This window comes from Castanea sativa, chromosome 12, assembly GCF_040712315.1.
Source record: "Castanea sativa cultivar Marrone di Chiusa Pesio chromosome 12, ASM4071231v1".
NCBI lineage: Eukaryota > Viridiplantae > Streptophyta > Magnoliopsida > Fagales > Fagaceae > Castanea > Castanea sativa.
This window is the reverse complement of record NC_134024.1, coordinates 28,493,088-28,516,216: the sequence shown is the minus strand read 5'-3', so window position 1 is coordinate 28,516,216 and position 23,129 is coordinate 28,493,088. Positions and strand designations below refer to the sequence as shown.

Genomic DNA, 23,129 nt, shown 5'->3' with positions numbered 1-23,129 from the left:
CTTCTTCCAATTGTTGAATAAATGAAAAGGGTTTCAATGGACCAAGGACTGCGTGTTAGCTTTCCAGCAGCTTAAACAATATCTTTCTCGGCCACCCATTTTGTCTCGCCCCGAGGCGGACGAGGTCTTGTTTGCTTATCTGGCAGTGGCCGTACACGCGGTCAGCCTGGTCCTTATCAGGAATGAAAGTGGGATGCAAAGACCGGTCTACTACGTTAGTAAGTCTTTGAATGAGGCCGAGGTGCGCTACTTGCTCTTGGAGAAAGTGCTTCTGGCCATAGTTCATGCCATGCGGAAGCTCCCTCATTATTTTCAGTCTCATACTGTGGTGGTTCTGACCCAATTACCTCTCAAGGTAGTGTTACGCAGCGCCGACTACACTGGTAGGGTGGCAAAGTGGGGAACCATATTAGGAGCTTTTGACGTTAAATACAAACCTCGCACCTCGGTGAAGGGCCAGGTCCTCGCTGACTTGGTGGCAGAGTTTACTGAACCATTGCCAGAAGAGACTCTAAAAGAAGCATGCATGGATGGAAAATCAGTTGGTGTGATCACGGCCGCAGGGCCTTCGCCTTGGAAAATGTATGTGGATGGGGCAGCTAATCAGAGAGGGTCTGGTGTGGGACTTGTTCTGATATCCCCAGAGGGAATTATCTTTGAAAAATCTCTAAGGCTATCATTCTCGGCTACTAATAATGAAGCCGAATACGAAGCAGTTCTGGTAGGCATGAACATGTTACATAAGATGGGTGGAAAGGAAGTCCATGCGTTCTCGGACTCTCAATTAGTGGTCGGCCAGGTCATGGGGACCATGAAGGCCAGGGACACAAGAATGCAAGAATATCTGGCCCAGGTCAAGCGTCAGCAAGCAAAATTTGACTCCTTTGTCTTGGCTCACATCTCTAGGAGTGGGAACACTCATGCCGATTCCTTGGCTACGTTAGCAACGTCCTCGGCTCAGGACTTGCCCAGGATTATCCTTGTGGAGGATTTGCTGGAGCCAACTCTTATCCCCGCCAGGGCGGCTCGCGTCCATCTAATAAGGCTTGGACCTAGTTGGATGGACCCAGTCGTATCTTTTCTTAAGAACGACATCCTTCCTGAGGACAAGTCTGAAGCAGAGAAGGTGCGTCGGAAGGAGCCACGTTTTTGGCTATCCGAGGATCAGAAGCTGTATAAACGATCCTTTTCAGGACCGTACTTGTTGTGTGTGCACCCTGAATCAACGGAAGCATTACTGGAGGAACTGCATGAGGGAATTTGTGGGAGCCACACTAGGGGAAGGTCCTTAGCCCATAGAGCTCTAACTCAGGGTTATTGGTGGCCCAACATGCAGAGAGAGGCTCAGGACTATGCTAGAAAATGTGATCAATGCCAGAGGTTCGCCCCTAATATTCATCAACCTGGTGGGGTTCTTAACCCTCTCTCCAGTTCTTGGCCTTTTGCGCAGTGGGGATTGGACATAGTGGGGCCATTTCCGAGAGCAGCAGGAAATAAAAGATGGCTTCTTGTGGGAACAGACTATTTCACTAAATGGGTTGAGGCCGAGCCCTTAGCAAATATCAGAGATATTGATTCCAAGAAGTTTGTCTGAAAAAATATTGTCACTAGATTCGGTATACCATACACACTTATCTCCGACAATGGCGTTCAATTTGACAGCAAGGCCTTTAGGCAATATTGTGGTGACATGGGTATCATAAACAGATACTCCACCCCAGCTTATCCTCAGGGAAATGGGCAAGCCGAGGCCGTTAACAAGGTCATAGTCAGTGGGCTTAAGAAAAGGTTGGACGATGCGAAAGGCAGATGGGTAGAAGAGCTCCCTCATGTTCTATGGACGTATCAGACCACACCGCGCAGGTCCATGGGAGAAACGCCATTCTCTATGACTTATGGAGCCGAGGCGGTGATACCTCTGGAATCTGGTTTTCCCACCCTAAAAACAAGTTCTTTTAGCCCGGAGAATAACAATGGACTCCTGGAGAAAGGTCTTGATTTACTCGAGGAACGACACGAGGCAGCCATGGTCCAAATGGCTTATTATCAACAGAAGCTAAAACGGGGATATGATGCCCACGTGAAGCTAAGGCCACTTGCACCTGGTGATCTTGTACTAAGGAAAGTTGTAGGCACTTTTAAGAACCCAGCTTGGGGTAAGCTAGGACCCAACTGGGAAGGCCCCTATCGTATTATTTCAGTAGCAGGCATAGGGTCATATCGGCTAGCTGACCTAGATGAAAGAATTGTACCACGTCTGTGGAATGTAAATAATCTTAGAATGTATTATTATTAATAAAATGGGTTTTTGTCAGTCAATATTTCAAAGTTATGAGTACCTCTGACACCTGCAACTACTGTTCTTAAGAATCAAACAGAAACTTGGTTAAGTGCAGTCTTCGGACCACAAACCTTGTGGAAATTGATGTCTTGTCATTTGTTAAACAGAACCTTAGTTATGCCGGGTCCTCGGACCTCCTACTTTGGGGAAATTAACATTTGAAGCTACTGTTCTTAAGAATCAAACAGAAACTTGGTTAAGTGCAGTCCTCGGACCACAAACCTTGTGGAAATTGATGTCTTGTCATTTGTTAAACAGAACCTTAGTTATGCCGGGTCCTCGGACCTCCTGCTTTGGGAAAATTAACATTTGAAGCTACTGTTCTTAAGATTCAAATAGAAACTTGGTTAAGTGCAGTCCTCGGACCACAAACCTTGTGGAAATTGATGTCTTGTCATTTGTTAAACAGAACCTTAGTTATGCCGGGTCCTCGTACCTCCTACTTTGGGGAAATTAACATTTGAAGCTACTGTTCTTAAGAATCAAACAGAAACTTGGTTAAGTGCAGTCCTCGGACCACAAACCTTGTGGAAATTGATGTCTTGTCATTTGTTAAACAGAACCTTAGTTATGCCGGGTCCTCGGACCTCCTACTTTGGGGAAATTAACATTTGAAACTACTGTTCTTAAGAATCAAACAGAAACTTGGTTAAGTGCAGTCCTCGGACCACAAACCTTGTGAAAATTGATGTCTTGTCATTTGTTAAACAGAACATTAGTTATGCCGGGTCCTCGGACCTCCTACTTTGGGGAAATTAACATTTGAAGCTACTGTTCTTAAAAATCAAATAGGAACTTGGTTAAGTATAGTCCTCGGACCAAACCTTGTCACTATTCTTAATATTTTGTCACTGTTCTTATTCTTATCATCCGTTTTATGGGAATCATTATCTCACCATTTATTAATTTGGATCTCAAGCTCTTCATTTTTAAGTGTTAAGCAAAATTTTTGTAAGGAATGGTCCTTGGACCTTGCATCCTACTGAAAGCAATATTTTAGATTACAAAGGTTTAACTGTCATATGAGTTGTCTAAACTTAGACATTATTTGATGTCTAAATTAAGTTATGCGGCATTCTTGAAGTCATAGTTATTTGCATAGTGGAATTATACTTATTTATGCTGTTTTCCCTTTAACTGTTTGATATTGAAAGCTCTCATGGCAAGCACAAAAAGAATAAAGTAAAACAAAGGCAACAATATTGAAAGCCAAATAAAAATGTTTTTCATTAATTACATACAAGGAAGGGGAGTACAAAAAAATTCCTAGACTAGGCCCTAAATTAGAGCAGGGGGGTCTTGAAGGGAGCTGCTGCCAGCCTCAATACTCTTCAGTTCTAGCTCAAAGGTGGACAAGGCTTGTTTCCCTTTGTCTATTGAAGGAATGAGGGGCTCCATGCTCTGGATCTGCTCCTTCTCGGCACCAACGCAATCGTCCTTCTCTTTATGGGAACCTTCAGGTTCTGTAGGAACAGGAACGAGCTCTTCCACCACAGGAGGAAGGGCATGAGAGGCAGCAACAGGAGGGTCTTCAATTTCTTGTATGTCTAGGGGAAGCCAGATGTTCTCGGGCTTCCTCAGCTCGGAAGCTTGAGGAACCCCTACTGCATTCATGGCCTCTCCCCAGACCTGCTGACAGTACTCTCGGCACAAGGCAGCAAAGGCCTCTGTCAGCTCTTCTTCCGTTTTAGCCACCCCCTCCTGATAACTGGCCTTCTTCGCAGCCTCTAGTGCGTGCTGATGGGCGCGAGCCTCCTCCTTAGCCCGCGTAAGCTCCTTTTCCAAGTCAGAGCGTGCCTGTTGGACTTGGGCGAGCTCGTCATCCTTTTGACGAAGGAGCTTACGATGCCCCTCCACTTGGGTTGTCATCGTCTTCAAGCTGGCCTTGTCACCATCTCTTTCTCTTTTCAAGTCGGCCAGCTCTGACGTGATCTTCCCGTTCTCTGCTAAGGCCTGGCCTAGGGATCTTTCTGTCTCCTGTCTTAGCTCTTGCTCCATCCCAGCGCGCTTCCGAGAATCCTCCACGAACTTCTCGGCCGCGAAAACCTCTTGGATGGACTGCAAATATGCTAGGAGGTTAAAAACAGTGAAGTTGCTTACAAATAAATATAAAATATAAATGTAAGGTGGAACTTACCAGAGCTAAGCCCCTTTTTAAAGAGAGGAACAGCTGCGGTTGGCCCATCTTTTCCAAGGACTCCATGTCCCTCGGCAGCAGAAGAGGGCGCTCCAACACCTCGGCTAAGTGGTGAGCGTGGCCTTGTTGGACCGCCCTAATACTGGAGTGGCAGGGAATGGGAGCGCCGTCCAGTCTCAAGTCAGGAGACCAGGTAGTTGGTGCTCGGCGAACCTCGGCCACTTCTCTGACCTCCCCACTTTCAACTGAGCGGGCGCGCCCTTTGCCCTTGTCCAACTTCTGCTGCTGGGCCGGCGCGGGCTGTTTCATCTTCTTTTGCTTTTCTCCTCCAGCCCCCTCAACCTCCGCTTTCCTTTTCTTCTTGGGATTTTCAACTGGAGGCTTAGGGTCAGCTGGAGGAGGAGGAGGTAGTGGCAAAGCAGGGTGAGCTTGGGCCCCTTTTGCTCCTTTCTTTGCCACTCGGGCACCTCTGTCGGTCATGAGATCCTTAAGCTTGTCCATTTCTTCTTCGATTGAACTGTCGTCTGGACGCGCTATCACTAGACCCGCGATCCTAGAGGCCTCGGCTTCTTCTTCCTCCTCGTCGGAGAGGATAACAAATGGATTTCCGCGAGGTCGTGGAGAGTCCTCGAGCTGGAAGTGTTCTATCTCCTCGTCCAAAGTGTTTGAAGAAGACACTTGCTCCTCTGGGACAACAGTTGCCTGGGAGTGTGTAGCTAGAGGGACCGCAGCAATCGGTTGTAGGTACAGTATGGTGTTAGGGGCGTCAGGGAGGTCGTTGTCGGCCAGGAAGTGTGGTCTGGCTACGTGAATCTTCCTACGCCGCCGGTCACCGGCAATAATGGCGTTATCTATTGCCTGGAAGTCCGAGGATATGGGATCGTACCCCAGAATCAGATGAGCTGCCCTGAGTTGTAGGTCCGCGCTGACAAACACCTCGGAGCGCAGTACTCGGTTCAGATCTGCAACGTTGCAGTGGCTTAAGCGCGGGCGTACGTGTTGCTTATCTGCAAAGAAAGACATCAAAGCAAACAAACATGGTCAGATTCACACAACATATAATAAACTTAAATAAACATGAATACATGTGAATACGCATTTTTGCGAGTGTTAGTGGAAGTTGTGCGGTGGGGAGGTTAATCCTAAGGTGTCGCACCTGGATCTCCCCACTCAACTGGGCAGTGGAGGCCGTCGTGCCAGTTCCCAGAAACGATCAGGTAGTCATCCTTCATGCCTTTGTTGGACTTGGGCAGACAAGAGATTAGCCTAACGACGCTGGAGTGGGATTTAATGTAGTAACCTACATTGGTGAGTTTATGGCACTCGTACAGAAAGACGACATCGTGCCAGGTGAGGTTTAGACCCATTTGCTCGTTTAGAGCATCGACGCTACCCAAAACTCTAAAAACGTTTGAGGTGCACTGATCGGGACACAACCGGTGGTTGCGGAGGTACTCCCTAGTTACAGGCTTCATTCGGAGGGTCATCACACCCTCTACAAAGGCTACCATTGGGATGATAACCTCTCCTTCCTTTCTAGAGCCGACCACGGCTTCCACCGGGCAATATTTTAAACCTACATCGCCGGGAATGTGATACTTGGCTCTGAAGCCTTCCATTCCAGCGGCGGTATCAACTAGACACTTAAATTTTCCCATCAGGGAGGGACGAAAGACTAAACTCTAAAAGGAAAAATGTTTACAAGGATAGCCGAGGACAAGATCCGAGGAGAAAAGGTTAAGAAAAGAAGAATCAAAAACTTATGAATCTCAAGTTGTGCAAATTTCCACGGTTTTCTATGGGTAAAGTATGTTTACTGATGTTTTGATGGGATTAGTCCCTGATGAATTAAATGAAGGCGCAGGTTCCCGCCCAAATTTTCGTGAAATAATGAGGACCGTTGGATGCCCATCTCACCGTTGAACGTGGGGGGACAAGGTGTAACTTATAGTAATAAATGCGCGCGTTTTTGAAAATAAAACCGCCAAGTGTCACCCTCCGGAACGCGGAACGGTTTTCACACGTTTGGTTATTTACAGAAAGTGTGGAGGAAGTGTTCATTGGATCAAAACCCTATTTTTCTCCTCGGATGATGAAAAATAGAGTTTTGAGGGGCTATTGTGGGGAGTAAAAGGGCCCAAATGGGCATATGGGTCTTTGGGCTGTAACATGGAGGGCCGACACTCTATGAGTCGGCCCATACACCGAGGGTCAGAGGATACAGCCGAAGACGAGCTTCTCCTCGGAAAAGCCCTAGAGAATTCAAAGTTTCATTATGAAGGTCAAAGCACAACTCTGGAAAGACCAATGGTTAAAAGGGGACATCCTGAATCTTCTAGATGCACCAGTATTAAAGAAAATATCAAGAATAAAGGCTGCCACCTCCGCATTAAAGGCTCTGCACCTACCTCCCTGGCCGCATTAATGGGGAGGTGACCCCTGAACAGTGAGGTGGAAACTTCTAGTCACTGTCCAAAAAGTATCAGGGAATGAAGTATAAAAGGGGGGTAAAGGCCAAAGAAAAGGGGGATCGGAAAACTAAGAAAGAAATTAAGAACTTGTAATCTTGAAGGAAGAAAGAGAAATAATAAAGAAGTAGTCCTCGGCTCGAGTCCGAGGAGATCCATTTGTCATTATCGTTTGGTATTTACTTGTGTTTGCTTATAAAAGCCTGTTATCAAGCTCCCAGTACTTCTAACCTAGGTTTCAAGCCCACACTCTACAAATTTTATTGTTTAAAGCTCATTGGGCCTGAGCCCGTGATTGTCTTTGAGTCCAGGTGCAATTGTGCACTTACAGTTTATGTTTGAGTTTAAGTTGGACTTGTTAGAGAGATAGAGTTTCACTCCTTATTAATAAATATTACTCCTATTAATTATAATATTTATTTAAATAATGCTAATGTGAAAAATTGTAGAGAGGTCAGAAGCTTCGGTTTTATATATATATATTAGGTTTTCTTCTTATTTTGAGCCGTTAGGTATAATGCAAAACTTTGTTTTTAATAAATAATTTTGTAATTCAAATTTACACATGTAAATCTTACAATACTCGATTTGTGAGCTCCTCCACCAATCATGCGCAAAAATTTGATTTTAACAATTGTGCACATCCCGCATGGAGTGATGGGTGCTAAGACTTTTTATATACACCAAAAGATTGCATATACCTAAAAAGTCAAAAACGATAAATAAAAAGTTTTTGGTTTTGGACAAAAGTTTTCCACGGTTTACTTGCAAGAAAATCATATCCTTGAATCTTTATTTTAAATTTACAAGAAAGGCTCCTCCTCCTAATATAAAATTCAAAAATCAAAAGTACATATATTATGAGCTCTTTGACTACTACAAACTCCCATGTGACATAAAAGTAAGTTGTCCAAGACAATCAAAAATGTGACAACTTCCCTCCAAAGCTACAATAATATTATTAAGGTAGTACAAATTTTACCATATAAAATTTACAAATTAACGTAACAATAAATATAATTAATATAAGCATTTGAAACCTATTAATTACATTTATTATCACTCTAATTTATAAGATTTATGCCGCAAAAGTTATATCAACCTTAATATTTTTCGAAGTTTGCAATTAAAGCCTGTAGGCAAGCAATAGGCTCCTTCAAAAGAGTCCGAACCCGGCCCACTCGGCATCATTCACGGGTCGGGGCGACGACTGGTACGACGAGAACGACGAAGACATTGGTGAATTACGGAACGGCGAGAGCGACCTCCGGCTTGAAACAGACCACCTAGACAAGACCTCAAGATCCGAACTATAATCGGGTTCGGACTCGGGTCCGGGTTTCTGGAGCCTACTCTTCACCGACTTCCTCTTCAGGAAAGAAGACAAGAAACACCCAGGTGCAACAACCTCGGGCCTAACAAAGCTGGCGGGTCGGTCAAACCGCCAGCGCTCGGATCGGGTCCTGGAAGACGAGCGAAAAGAGCGGGTTCGGGGCTCCATTGGAGGCACGAAGGGAGACCTGGATGGTGGAGGCCTAAGCTTTTGTGGTGAGACCGAAGGTGGGGTTGGTAATGGTGAAATTTTACGATGATTGTAGTCACGAGGTTTTGGTAGCTCTGGTGGTGAGTGCTGTTTTTTATATTGTTGTTGAACATGTTGTTGAAGATGATGTTGTTTTGGAACACCAGGTTTGATCTCCCACTTGAATGGGATAGCACCTGGTTTTGTACACGATTCATCTATCGCCATTCTTTTCTTTCTAACTCTCCAGTTTCATTTTTTTTTTTGGTTGTAAACTACTACAATTTATAATAAGAGTTGGGACTTGGGTTGGCTCTTTATATAGTAAGTGAAAGTGAGGAAATCGAAAGTCGGATTCGGCGAGATTGGAGGCAAGAAGTGGGCGGTTTGGTGGGCCAACGTAGAGAGGGAGTGACTTTGGTTTATATAATGACAAAGAATTGTAATCATGCTATAGGAGAAAGTTAAAGAAAGAACTTAATTTGGTTTAAGTGTTAGATTCAAAGGTGGGGATGGGTAATGGGATGTGTCATGAAGGTAGTGTGACTTTTTGTAGAAAGTTTAGAGAGAAATTCTTCACATTTTTTCTATATTTTTTATGGGATATGAATTTTGAAAATATAAAATGTTGGTTTACATGGTGGGTTCTAGCTAACTCAATTAGTAAAGTCTTTGATGGTTGAATAAAAGATCTGGGGTTCAATCTCCACCTACACCAAAAACTAATTGGTGTCTTAATCTGATAATAAAGAGCTATCATCAGGAGCGGACGCCATAGGTTGAAACTCTCTCTCAAAAAAAAAATGTTGGTTTACATGTTTTTATTATATCTTTCATGTTCGCAAAATTTCAAAAAAATCAAAGATTAATAGCTATATCATCAATCAAATATTTAAATTTCAAGTTTTTGTGGTCTAAATTATACATGAAAAATAAGTTTATTGATTGAATAGTAAATAATATCCAATTTGAACAAAATTTTACACGTATGGTAAGAACATAAAAAACATGCAATCCGACGGTTAAATTTACATTAATCACATTCAATAAAGATATATAAGAGGAATTCGAAGGGTTTCCTTTTTCATATTTTTTTAGGAAAAAAATCATAGATAAACTCCATACTTTTAGTTTCTCAAAAAAATAATAATAATAATAATAATAAATAAAAACTCTATGCTTTTTAAATAAGACATTTTATACCCTAGAATTTTATAGATGTAAATTTCATGTGTAAGGTTGGGATTTTTTGGGATTTTTTTTGGGTACATTTATAAAAGTGTCAAGGTTTAAAGTGTCTCATTTTCAGTCCAAAAAAAAGTGTCTCATTTAAAAATAAAGTCTTTTAATGTTTTCTAATGATAAAACTATATTTGTTTTTGGTATTTTCCCCTAATATTTTCATTATCAATTTATTTATAATTTTTTAAAATCTCATTTTTGTGATTTACCTATAATTTATTACATTTTAAAGTTTAAACAGAAAAAGAAATAAAACATCAAAATAAACTCATAAACCACTTTCTAAACTTCTTGGACTAGTAGCATGCGAATGCCAATACTAGGTGGGAATTTATTTCCAAGTTCTATTGCCATTGTATTTGTGAATAGGTCATCCATTACTAGATCAAATAAAAGAGTTCATGATTCTATAAAAATAAATAAAAAGAATAATTCTTGATTTGCCTCATATTATGCGCATGAGATTAAGATCATGTCCAATAGTTTATACTTTTATATATTTTTAACATTTATTTCTTATATCAACAAAATTAATGTACGGTATGATAATTGTATTGAATTCAAATCTCTATTCATAAGTGTGCATGTCAATTAATCCACTAGAATATTGTTGATATGACAAGCTTCTAGTTCAGTGTAATTTTCAATACAAGTGTTATTATTATTATTAATTATTGTAAGAACACAATTTGCACCTGGACCTAACCGTGTGAAGGGTGCAGGCTCAAAAAGTCTTATACAGTGAAATTTGTAGAGCGTGAGCTTGAAATCTAGGTTTTATGGATATTGGATAACAGGTATGATGGGCTAAATTGTCAATACATGTGCAATGAAATGATTATATGACAGAAACTCTCTTCGGACATAAGCCGAGGATGACTTGTATTGCTCTTTCTTCCTTCAACTAATAGATTATAGTTGAAGGTGGTGTGTACAGTGTTTTCTCTTTCTTTTCTCTATCCCCCTTGTTGAATGCCTTTTTTTTCCTTTTATATCACCTTCCTTCTTCCCACCATCTTCCACGTATGGACCAGATCACCTATCCAGATACTTGTCTCATCCACCGCCTTCTTGAAGTCCTCAAACAATAGCTGTAACACTGATCACTACTGTTCAAATGTCATTTTCCCATTAATGCGGCCAAAGAGGTAGGTGCAGAGTCTTTAATACGGTGGTAACAGCTTTTTCTAAGATATTTCTCATTCGTTCTTTCTCTCTATGCCCTGATGGAACACAACTTCATCCACCAGACCTTCCAAAATTTCCTTCCATACATCATGGCGTATCATATGACCTTCACTTGACTTAACCGAGGATACGCCACTCCTTGGACCATTCCTCATCAACCTTATTAATAACAGTGGGTCTGTGGGTTTTTAAGTTCGACATATTTATTCCCTTTAAACCCTTCTCGGACAAATTAATACCTACAAATCTAGTTCAAGGCCCAAAAACATATTCGACCCTTCTGCCCTACAATTATCATATATATTTAATATATGTATTCTTTTTTTCTTATAATATGTCGATTCTAGAGTTGTTTAGGACCCACGTTCTGTGGAAAACATATCTGTGTGTGTTATATTTTTTTCATGACAGCCATGAAAGTCTTTTTTGGGTAACTAACTTGAAGATCAGATTAGGCTTCATGGTCAAATTGATGGGAATAGAAAAACTTTCCGTAACAAAGTGAAAGAGATCGAACATGATATGTTCTATTTATGGAACAATTTGAAACCACAGGTGTAGGTGGTTTTCTGTTTGGTTTAAATATAACAATATTACATGACATCAAATAGTAATGTCACGTGCGACATTAATTGCATTACATTTGTTGGTAACTTCTGTCACTTTTCTTTTTTTTGGTACAAGGTCCTCATCAAGTCACATTACATAGAAACAATCTCACATGTTAGAGTAACTGCGTCACATTTGTTGGTAATTTTATGTTATATTCTTTTTAATTCCTTTTTTTTGTTTAAATTCATTATTATATAGTCACATTCATAGTAATAAAATTTGCAGATCAAAAACGATAGTAATAATTTGATATTGGATAGTAACGTCACTTCACATTTCTTTTTCTTCTTCTCCTTTTTTTATCGTTTAAATTTCTTATGTAGTCAAATATATCTTGTTTTCTAAAGGTCTCTTTAATTTGTATATTAAAGACAAATTGTTAGGAATTTTAGTATATATATAGTTTTTGTATATTAAAGACAATTTCTTATGTAGTCATATATAGTTGTTGGAAATTAATAGAATGTCAAATTCCATATTTTTAAATGATTGATTAGAAATGTAGATAGATACAATTAATTTGTGTCTTTTTTTATTCAAATTATTTTAATACTTGTTTTATTTTGCATAATTTGAAATCTGAGTACATTTGTTATTTTTAAGTTTGACGCAATTTTTTATTCATACTTTAGTCCCCAAATCAAAAACTTTTGGTTTTGTATATATGAAATATGATATATATGCGATGGAGGAAAGTAAAGGTAACCACTTGTGTTTTTACTAAGGGTGCGTTTGTTTCAACAGTAAAGCAATTCTGGAAAATGTTTTCAGGAAAATAAAATATTTTCGGGAAAAGAAAATATTTTTAGGTGTTTGGTAACATTTTAAAAAATATTTTGGAAAATATTTTCTGGTGTTTGGTTGTCATCTTGAAAATATTATAGAAAATGCATTTTGTATTTGTTGCTCACATTTTCTCGGCTTCCAAACAAATATCATGAACAACAAAACCCAAAACAAAAAAAAACTCATCAAATTCTTACGATACAGCTCAACAAAACCCAAAAATAAAAAAATCTCATCATCAATTTTTCTCTAACAAATCAACAAAACCCAAATCGGTGATCTACGAAGAACGAAGACAGAGAGAGAGAGAGGCGACTGGCGATGGCGAAGGGGAGATCGTGCCGGCGCGGCGCGGCGAAGGCGAAGGCGAAGGCGAAGGCGAAGGCGAGATCGTGATCGGCGAAGGCGAAGGCGAGATCGTGATTGGCGATGGCGACTGGGTTCGACGAAGAGAAAGGCGAAGGCGCGATCTCGCCGGGACTGGGTTCGACGAAGAGAGAAGCGACGGCGCGACTCGCCGGCGCGGGTTGGGGCGCGACTCGCCGGCGCGGGTTGGGGCGTGACTCGCTCTCTCTACTCTCTCTTCGTGCTCTCTCTCTCTCTCTCTCTCTTCGTGCTCTCTCTCTCTCTCTCTCTCTTCGTGCTCTGTCTCTCAATTTTCTGGAAAATTCCCATTTGAAGGTAAAATACAAGTGGAAACGAATTTCCGGGTCAGAGGCCTAAGTTTTACAGTCAACAGAAAATATTTTCCGTTTGACCATATTTTCAGCACCTGCCAAACACCCGAAAACGCGGAAAACCATTTCCTGAAACCATTTACCGTCGAAACAAACGCAGCCTAAATAACATTCCATTACTAAATTTATCTATACTTTTTTTTTAATCAAAATTCTGTTTTCGTGCTTTTCATATAATTTTTATTTTAAACAAAAATAAACCTACCAAAATAAATTCTTCCATCAAACACTCTATTTCTTGATTCTTGGAGCAGTAATCCAAAAGCTGATCATATGTTGAAATGTATTTCTAACACCATTGTGAATACAGTATGTACATTATTAGGCGAAGGTATTTGGTATCACAGGTATATATCAGACCCTCTCACTCCTATTTAAAAAGAATTTCAAATAAGATATATTACACTAACATAAAATAAAAATGTTTTGATCTTAATGTCACACATAGATTAAGTATAAATTTAACCATGCATATATAAAATTTTAAGTACCCTCCTCTTGCAAGCCGATTTTTAAGGATGAGTTCTACCTATAGGTGTGTATAAAAAAACTACCATTACTCAATGAAATAGAAGAATGCCTAGGCAATTGTGAGTTAAATGATGCAAATATAAAATGTAAGAATAAGTTCTCCATGGGGACCCTTTTGAAACTTGGAAGTCCTTTTTCAATAAAAGTAACTTGAATATCATAATAGCTTCAAGGTCAAAATACTCAACTTATTGTGAAAGACAAGGAACATGATCTCATTGATATGGATTTTTTTTTATGTACAAGATAGAAATTCTACTCTATTTTAATCTAAGTGTATATCTATGTAAAACTCTTTTTCGGAGACTTGAACTCTAGCTCTTATCTCTCACACCTCACAAACACTTATATTATGAAGTGACCGTCACACCAAGAGTGCACAATGATGAGATGGAATAATTTTAAACCTTAGTTGTGAATGGCCGTAGATAAAAAATTTTAAATCAATTTCAGCTCATAACGAAGTTAAATTCAATTTGTGCTTTTCTTTCTTTCTCATTTTCAAATCAAGTCCGCAATCGTAGGATCAATATTTGAATCAATTTTGTGGGCTCATGATGTTGACGTGAAAGACTCGAATTATTGACTATAAACATATATCATTGTCTTACTATCAAGATTGCGGCAAGAGTGTTAGACTTCATAGTTTTTTCCACTAACTACTTGTAATAACTAATAACTAGTCATAAGTTTCAGCGTGACGCTGAATGCTATTTATTTTCAGTTTCCTGTATGCCTAACAGAAAACAAACATGGTGAGCTCGTGCTTCTTTAATAATCAATTACCCACTCTTCCATCCAAGGCACCGACTTTGAGAGGATTTCCATGTGTAGCCAAAAACATGTTACTGAGGACAAGTACAGTGGCACACAGCCATCATCAAATATGTATATATACTATTTAGTTTTAGACATGTTTTCAAAAATCGAATCAAACCAATCAGTTTAACCAGAAACCGTACCCTAAATTGATCAAGCAAAAATGGCCTCAACCGATAAAAATTGAGAACCGACCCTTTTTTTATTGGTTCTTTGACCATTTTGTTCTTAAAACCATGGTTTTAGGTGAAGTGTCTAGCTCCCTAACTTCCAAAATTTCCAAAATTATTCTATACTTCAGAAGGAATATTCTCTTTTCAAATGAAAGCTAGGCCTCCCATGAAATTATCAAGAAAACTTACTATTATATACAAGAGAGCAGCATTACTTCCTAAGTACTATGTAAGGGTTTTTTTTCTTTTTCTTTTCTTGGTAAAAAGATTTGCCAAGTACTTTTAATTCTTGAAGGGCATGTTTAGAGTCTTTAGACACGTCTTGAACTCTTAGGTTGAGACTTAACTTGTATTGAACTCACATTACATCAGGCATAAGAAATTGTTACAAGGAAAGAAAACATTAGAAGGAACAATCCCTCTGTGGATGCCAAGTTTCCTTCCAGCATGTGGCTACTAAAAGATTTTTTAGTTTGACAGATTTAACAGCTCCCAAAGTTGAATAAACTGTCTCTACATGAACTGACAACAAGCTGTATTGAAGTTAAAGTTGCCAAACTACCTAGCACTCATAAGAGAATTCTTGTGGCATGTTACAAAGAGCTCTCATTGTATTGCCAGCTACATCAAGCAGCTGGAGGTACTCGTCCGCACCATCAACAAGACACTGCAGATTCACAAAAGGAAAAAGTAAGAACTGTTAAATCTCTTTGAGCAAAGTGAGCAAACAGAAATACTAATCTCAAAAATTAACCATCAACATTAAAACCATATTACATAGATAACTTCTTTTTTTAAGCCAAGTAATACATGGATAACTGGATCATCTTACAAGTTCCTCTAAAAAAATAAGAAAAAGATCCAATTACAATAAGTTTTCAGGAGCAGATTTCAAAACAGCAATACTAGGTCAATTAATTGAGAAAGGTGATAAATAGGCCCTAGGCCATTCAGAGAGAAAGCAGAGGTTCTAGGATGCAAACTAGAAGTTAAAGCTTCTGAAGAGTATTTCATCCTTTTGGATTATGTTTTGCCTTCAGAAAACATCAAAAATTCAAAAATATAAGAGCTAATTGTATATGATATGCACAACTTCTTGACTAGGAAGCCACCAACATTATGACAAAGCTCAATTCATTTTAAACCAAAATGACGTCAAATTCAAACTCAATAATTCAGAACCCTTGGCAAACTATGAAGTAAAAATAGCAACCTTATCTGCTTCGCCCAATTTCTTGCAAATTCTGGCCTTCTGTTCATCTGATATGTCATCTGCCTCAACAACCACCTCAAGTAACTGGGAAAAAGAATTCTATTAATGGTATCTTTATCTAGCAACTGACAATAGTAAAGAACCACCAGTAGAAGTAGAATCATGAGACCTGAGAAAGCATCTGAGAGACCGGATATCCCTCTGCAATTACATTATTGACTTCCTTGTTTGCCAAATCAAAGTCACCACTTTTGCATGCTATAAGAAATGCCTCAACGACCTCTTGTGGTACCACCTAATACATTGAGATTTTACGTCAGCACATAGCAGGACTTCTAAAACTGATGGAAAAAGTCAAAGATCAGAAAAAGTGCTTACTATTTTTATCACTTGCAGGTAAGTTACACCAAAACAAATAAAAGAAATCAAATGTTCCTATGATGCAACAACTTGCACTGATTCATTTTCACATCAATAAATCATGGAACTGGCTCCATGGTGTTGGCATGACAGAAATCATGCAAGCGTGAAATGCAGTGATGCAACTTCAAACATATTGCACCCAGCCTAAAACATCATATTCATTTTGTTGCAACCTAAGAAGCATGATCACCGACACAACACAGGACATGGTGATTTTTTTTTTTTTTTGATAGGTACATGGCAGTTAATTAATTTATATTTTTAAGCATATCTTATGTTAAAGAGAGATAAAAATTAAAAACATTGCAACTAAACTTTGTAATAATAATCAGTGATAATAATTACAACTTTAACTTTTACGTTTCATTTGGTTGGGGAATGTAAAAGATTTAGTTTTCCCTCATATGTGTTTGGTTGGGTGTGGAAAAGTAGAGGGATGGAAAGCTCTTTTGTTTGATTGAGTTGAAAAATAAGATAGAAAATGTAGTTTGTATAAATTTACCCTCATGCCCCTATTAAATTAAAATAAAATAAACATTATGTTTTTATTAAAAAATTGTGTATGGGTGGACACTTCATTATTAAAAATAAATAAAGAAACAAGGAACAAAAAAAAAAAAAAGAAGAGAGAAATAACAGAAGACAATGACAAAAACCAAAAGAAAAGAACGTTGCGTAGTTTTTGTTCCCCTTTTCTCTCCCATTTTCCGCCCTCAACCAAACACCCTCCCATACCATTTTCTCCCCACTTTTCTCTCTCTCTTTTCCATCCCCCATTTTTCACCCTAACCAAACACACTCTTAAGTGCTTAACACTATTCCCTAAAGCCATTCAGCTTTGTTTTAACCAAGAGAAATAGAAACAAGAAGCATTAACTCAATTCGGTCAACCCAGCCCTTGAAAAAATATTATGCAAAGCTTCAACAAGCATTAACTCAATTTGATGAAGCCTCTAGCTCTTGAACCTTTCCTAAACAAAAGCAAATTAAAAAAGAAATAAGAAAAAGACAACAGATGGAGGATGACAACAAACAGTGAGAGCCGATGGGCTAAGGCCAGCACTGATGCTGCGAGAGCAATGCTGATGTGCCAAGACGAGTGTCAATGGGAACAGTTCCTATGTGTTGAGACCAACAACAATGAGCTTCGCCAGAGTGCAGTTGTAGAACTACAGCAACTTGGTCAAAAATCCCACTTTTTTTCTTTCTTCTTTTAAAAAAAGATAAAATAAATAAAATAAATACATAGCCATGTCACAACTGTGTCCCATATGTGTCTTAGACAGTGTCCAGTATAAATATATTGCCCGACACCACACACACTTGTCAGACAGGGACACTGAGCTTTTTGTCATTTCCATGCTTCCTAGGTTGCAACTTCACAAACTAGCATGCTCAAGCACAAGGCTCTTTGACCTAAATAACAGTTTTGATATGCCTTACCAAAAGTTACAAAAGATAATCCCCTAAAAGCCTAAAGCAGCCACAAGGCCCACAATTTTATCTACTCTTGAGCCTTTCAGGTACATTTTCCTTTAATAGACACATTATGTATGCATGCATGCATATGTATTTAAACATTTCTATATGTACTAAGACAAGCAGAACCTTTTAAAACTTCATCATAGCTTACCCCAGACACACTAATCAGGTCCTTGGAAGAAATGGATGATCCAAATAATCGCGCAGCAGACTGAAATTTGCCAAGACACAATAAAATAAATTAATTAATCATATACCACAAATTAAAGCTCCAACTCAGTGTCCAAGGGACAAGTAGCAAAATAATTAGATGAAGAGGAAAAAATGTTATAATTTCAATACTATGGTATAAACAATTGAGACACGGCTTTGCCAGGTCTGCCTTCACTATGGCATATATATGATCCAGGATAAAATTCTTATTCTCACATTAAAACAATATTGGACAGCACTATTCATAAGAGAAAGATTTGTTTCTCCAAGATCTGATGTACTTTAATCCGACTTTTCTCATTCAAGTTCCATTTAAGAGCCCAAGATGCTACACAAAACCAAAGTGAAGTCCTCCCTTTATTAATTGTCCCTTAATGGACCAACATCCAAATAAAACACAAATTTGATAGATATGAATCCAGTGATCATGCTTACAGTATACATTGTATCCTTCAAAGAAACTTTAAAGGTTCATGCTTCAAATCAATCAGTTATGGTAACCAAAAGATCTTAGTCTCTAAAAATTGGTACAGTCCCCTATAAGAGTATCTAGGTTGGTCATTTAGAGAAAATGTAGTCGACTGAGTCTTCCAGGTAAACTTTGTCTCTTAGCCACTTAAGAATTTAGGATTTAGAAATTCCATATATATACCAGTATTTTGACAAGAACTATTGATGCAGGTAGGGCAAAGAAATATTTATTTTAATTTAGTTTTATTCAATTTTGGAAGTCAATTGTATTTTATTTTGGGTCCTTGTAGTTAATTAGGTAATTAGTAATTTTATTTTATATCCTAGCAGTTATTTTGTAATTCAATCATTTGGTTTTCCCAAGTCCATTAGAATTAGGATTTTTCAAGTCAAGTAGAATTATGTTTAGTAGTCTATATAAGTATAGTATTGTAATCCTGTAGAGAAAATTTTACAGTTTGATTGATTAATAAAATTTCTCTCAGACTTTTCCAATGGTTTGGTGCTGACTACAACCCACCCTTGGTGTTGACTCCTAGGGGTTTGTACTCTTGCTTTGTGCTAACTCCAAGCAAGCTTAGGTGTTGTCTTCTAGGTTGCCTATCCTTTATTTTTTTGCTCTTCATTTACTGTTGCATCATTTTGGTTTGTCCTGCATCATCTACACTTTTTATCCTCCATACAGAAAATTTTACATTGATAATTACTAGTGGTTTAATTCATTATTATCAATTAAATAAGTTTATGCAATGTCATCCCGAACACACACCAAAAATTCTTTTAATTAATGTAAAGCATTGAAGAAAAAGCTCACAATATTGGAGACACAACAGTAAATCATGATGTGAGGGTGCTGAAAATGCACAAGGTAAATCAATATTTTAAGCCAGAGGGTTTCAAAAGTAAATATTGAAGAATTATCTGCTTCACAGGTTGGGATTGCTTCATTGATGAAGCATAAAGCCTAAACAAAAAGGCTGGAGCACCAGTACATCAAGAATAGACCATTTAAGATGTCAAGTGATAGAAAAGTGAGGAATTTGGCTCTTTCTAATGTAAAAACTTTTTGCACGAGCACATAGAACAAATCATAATATTCATGTAATTAAACACATAAAATACCACTTCTCACCTGCAAGTATGTAATAGCCCGACGAAGATCACCCTGTGAAATAGAACTTAAGGTTGAAAGAGCCTACAATTACGCATCATACTGATGAAGTTAGAAAACTTAACACCAGTGCACTAATGAAATCTACACTGGAAACCATTTCAAAATACAAACTCTAAGACATCATGTTTACACCTCAGCATCCAGATTGAGGCCTTCTTCATTGCATATATGCAATATACGAGTAGTCATTATTTCTTCTGAAAGTGGCTTGAACCTGAACTTTGCACACCTTGAAGCAAGTGGTTCTATGATCCTACAAAAAAGACAATCATGTAAATCATAAAGTTCATGGCTCACCTTCAATCATAAAGATATCAATGTAAATTTTAAAATAAAGACTTCTCCATATTCAGTTAGGTTCATGGTCCTTTTGAATTGAATAAGAGAAACTTCCAGATTTATAAGAACTTGTTTAAGTCCTCATCAATCACCACTGACTTTAGCTCTACTTAGTTTGACTGAAGTTCACACAAAAAATTCTTATGCAGCTCTTTAATGATATGAGTTTCTTTATTCTCTTTTCCAGGATTAAAACGTAATTTAAGATAAAGAAAAAATTGTCAAAGATAAAATCATGAGTAATTTATTAAGAAAAAAAAATATGAAAAACATTTTGTGGGTTCATATTTTTCATTACAATCAAGTCACCACCTGATCCTTATCTTTTGCTCTCAGTTAATTTAAAAGGAAAGCAAGTGAAGACATACATGAGTCATTCATTTTCAGTTATGATATTATTTTTTCTATAGTTTGGCATGCAACAAATAAATGAACAGGAATCAATGAAATATCTCACTGATGATAATGAAGATTCTAAAATATCCTAAGACTTATGAAGCAGAGTATACATAAACTGAACCTCTAGCACAACTACAAGTTGTATTAGGAATTCTATGATACACAAGTCATTACATTAGAAAACTGTGGCTGTCATTCCTATTATTATATATAAAGATTATAATTCTAATTACAATCTATGGTGATACCATATTACATAGATCCTTTAATCTTGGACATATCCAAGTGCTCTCTCACATCACTTTTTATTGGATAAACAGGACATAAAACAGATCAAGTTGTAAAATAAAGCTCACCTGCTGATGTAATTACATATAAAAAAGAATCTTGTAACTTTGGAGTAAGTTTCCATAGTACGCCTCAGGGCATTCTGTAAAGTAGAATATCAGTTGTGTGGCACCCAAAATACTTTTTACTAGAAAAAACAAAATGCATAGGAAGCATGCCTGAGCATCTTCAGTCATTGAATCTGCCTCATCTAGAATTATAATCTTGTATGGTGGACATGGATAACCCCTAATGTATTGTACCAAAAAAGAAATAAAAACTTGTTAAAACGAAGCAGAAAAAAATGTAACCTGAAATGGGAATATAACAATTGTTACAAGTTATGAGTATACACCCTTGACGCTGACCAGAACCTACAGCCACAGCAGCAAAACCCTTGATCTTTGTCCGAACAACGTTGATGCCACGGTCATCACTTGCATTCAACTCCAGCACCCTGGACTTGTAGAGCTCAGGGCTGCAATACATAGTGGTTTTATTACATAGGGAAGACCAACAAATTGAGGCTAGCAAGTCCACTAAGATGATGGTATTATGCTGTCAAGATGATAGCAAACATGCTTTAAAAAAGCACTAACAGATCAGAGTTCCAGATAATAAGACAGGTATTTTAGATTTTATTATGTCAATAATCTAGAAAAAAAAATATATTGATCTGCAGAGGGGTAAATATTCAACAATGCAAATTGTCATACCAAGGCTGAGTGATGAGAAGAAATACAACAGATCAACTGATTCATCGTGCCAACTCCCAAACTATAGATGGTATAGGTTTTATGATTTTTTTTTCAAAATGAGACAGAAGGTCTATCATATTCCAATTTTTTTTCCATTACTAAGTACCAGTAAATATTTTCCAGAAATAAGTTTTGCCTATAATGCTTCATGTCTCTCAATGGAATTTTTTTTTTCATGAAGCCCCATAAAAATATTTTGATGTTTCTTCCGTCTGCTTTAGTTGCACATAAATAACCCCAAAAAAAAATTCTTGTATGGAAAATTTTCCATTGAAACAAACAGATAAATGCTGTACTTTTAAGCAAAAGTGGGGCTTATACAAACAGTTGGGAACAACCAGAAACCTACTCTCCTAATATTCCCCAGTCAATATTTCATATATCACTCCTTTGAATGGGATAGCCAAATGAAAATGTTGATACGCTTGAACAGCTTGATGGGGGTGTGCTTCATTGTCAGGGATCTAAAGCCAATGGTAACATGTGTGTTCAATTTTTATTCCAACAGTATATAATCTTAACTTAGAAGCAGCATCATTGATCTTGATCTAGAATTGGAACTTAAATAATAAAAAATAAAAATTGCTGTGGCCACCAAAACCATAAGATAGTAGCACCTTTTCCATACCCAAATTGGCTAGTTACTACACAATGCCGCACATGCTTGCCATGAAATCTCTACTTCCATGCTTGATAAGATTCCCTTTAGTCATCCAAGTCAATTAATATACCATAAACTTTGTTTTAAAACTTTGACAAAGCCCATTAACATAGCCAAAACTCAAAGCTCAACCACTTTCTCAGCCACATTCAATCTCTTAGAAATTTTTTTCTTTTTTAATTAACAAGATCCCACACCATAAAACCACATCTAGAGTAACCAAAACACATTATACCAACAAAACCCTCAAAGCAATTGTAATAATGTTCAAATTAAATAAATGAAACTGAAATTAAAATTAAAATTGAATTAGAAGCAATGGGTGGAAGTGAATAATAACCCGAAGAGCTGGTGGGCGATGGCGAGTGCGGTGGTGGTCTTGCCCGTGCCGGGCGGTCCATAGAAAAGCATGTGAGGGCACTACATGTAAATACATTATTGAAAAATAAGTAAATAAATAAATAACACAAATTTGAGAAAAAAAAATAGGTACGAGGTTAATTAAGAAATGGGGTTTTAGGAAAATTGAAAGATTGAAGAGTGAAAGTAAGGGAAGGGAAGAGTAGTAAGTAACATTTGTGGTCTCGAGAGTGTTGGTGAGAACACGGACCACCTCGTCCTGGTGTGCTACATCTTTCACTTGCTTTGGCCGACTGAACAACAATAATAAAAATTATTGTTCTTATTATTATGAAATGAAATACTAAAAACAGTGAATAGAGAAGAGAGAGAGAAGGTACTATTTTTCGACCCATGGCTGAGAGCTCTGCAAAAGTGGCGCCATTTTTCAGTGTGTAAAATTCCTGTATCGCTCTCTCTCTTTATATTATAGGGCTTTGGCGGATCTATATCGCCCCCAAATGTTTTGAAATTTTTTTACTTATATTTGGTAATATATTCATATTTATAAATTTATATTTTTTTGGAAAAAAAAAAAAAAAAAAAAAGCTCTTGACCTCTCTATATTTTTTTTAAAAGTATATCTATAAACAGTAAACTAGCATAAGAGTTAGAGGGATAAAATTGGATACGACCCGCGATCCTGACACAACACGACATGAAATTATCAAGTTGTAAGTTGAAACTTAATAGGTTCGTGTCATATTTGGGTTG

General features: G+C 37.8%; 2 protein-coding genes across 2 annotated transcripts; both read right to left on the bottom strand.

Annotated features, from left to right (window-relative positions):
- Window positions 1–8,102: 8,102 nt before the first annotated feature.
- Window positions 8,103–8,696, bottom strand: LOC142620483 (uncharacterized). Its single transcript, XM_075793847.1, has one exon. It carries the CDS (start codon window positions 8,694–8,696, stop codon window positions 8,103–8,105), a length of 594 nt encoding a protein of 197 aa, XP_075649962.1.
- Window positions 8,697–14,891: 6,195 nt separating this feature from the next.
- Window positions 14,892–22,882, bottom strand: LOC142618542 (replication factor C subunit 2). Its single transcript, XM_075791492.1, has 12 exons — window positions 22,757–22,882; window positions 22,591–22,669; window positions 22,357–22,436; window positions 20,953–21,075; window positions 20,777–20,846; window positions 20,627–20,700; window positions 19,665–19,785; window positions 19,491–19,553; window positions 17,826–17,885; window positions 15,939–16,064; window positions 15,770–15,853; window positions 14,892–15,223 (listed from the first exon to the last, which is right to left on the bottom strand). The coding sequence occupies exons 1-12, from the start codon at window positions 22,798–22,800 to the stop codon at window positions 15,119–15,121; spliced, it is 1,029 nt and encodes a 342-aa protein (XP_075647607.1). The 5' UTR covers window positions 22,801–22,882; the 3' UTR covers window positions 14,892–15,118.
- Window positions 22,883–23,129: the final 247 nt, after the last annotated feature.

Bases quoted from the DNA above. Each gene is read 5' to 3' on its own strand.
- LOC142620483 (XM_075793847.1), bottom strand. From the start codon at position 8,696: ATGGCGATAGATGAATCGTGTACAAAACCAGGTGCTATCCCATTCAAG.
- LOC142618542 (XM_075791492.1), bottom strand. From the start codon at position 22,800: ATGGCGCCACTTTTGCAGAGCTCTCAGCCATGGGTCGAAAAATA. The intron at 22,437-22,590 runs GTTACTTACTAC...ATTTACATGTAG, and splicing joins ACACTCTCGAGACCACAAAT to TGCCCTCACATGCTTTTCTA. The intron at 21,076-22,356 runs GTTATTATTCAC...TATGTATTGCAG, and splicing joins ATCGCCCACCAGCTCTTCGG to CCCTGAGCTCTACAAGTCCA.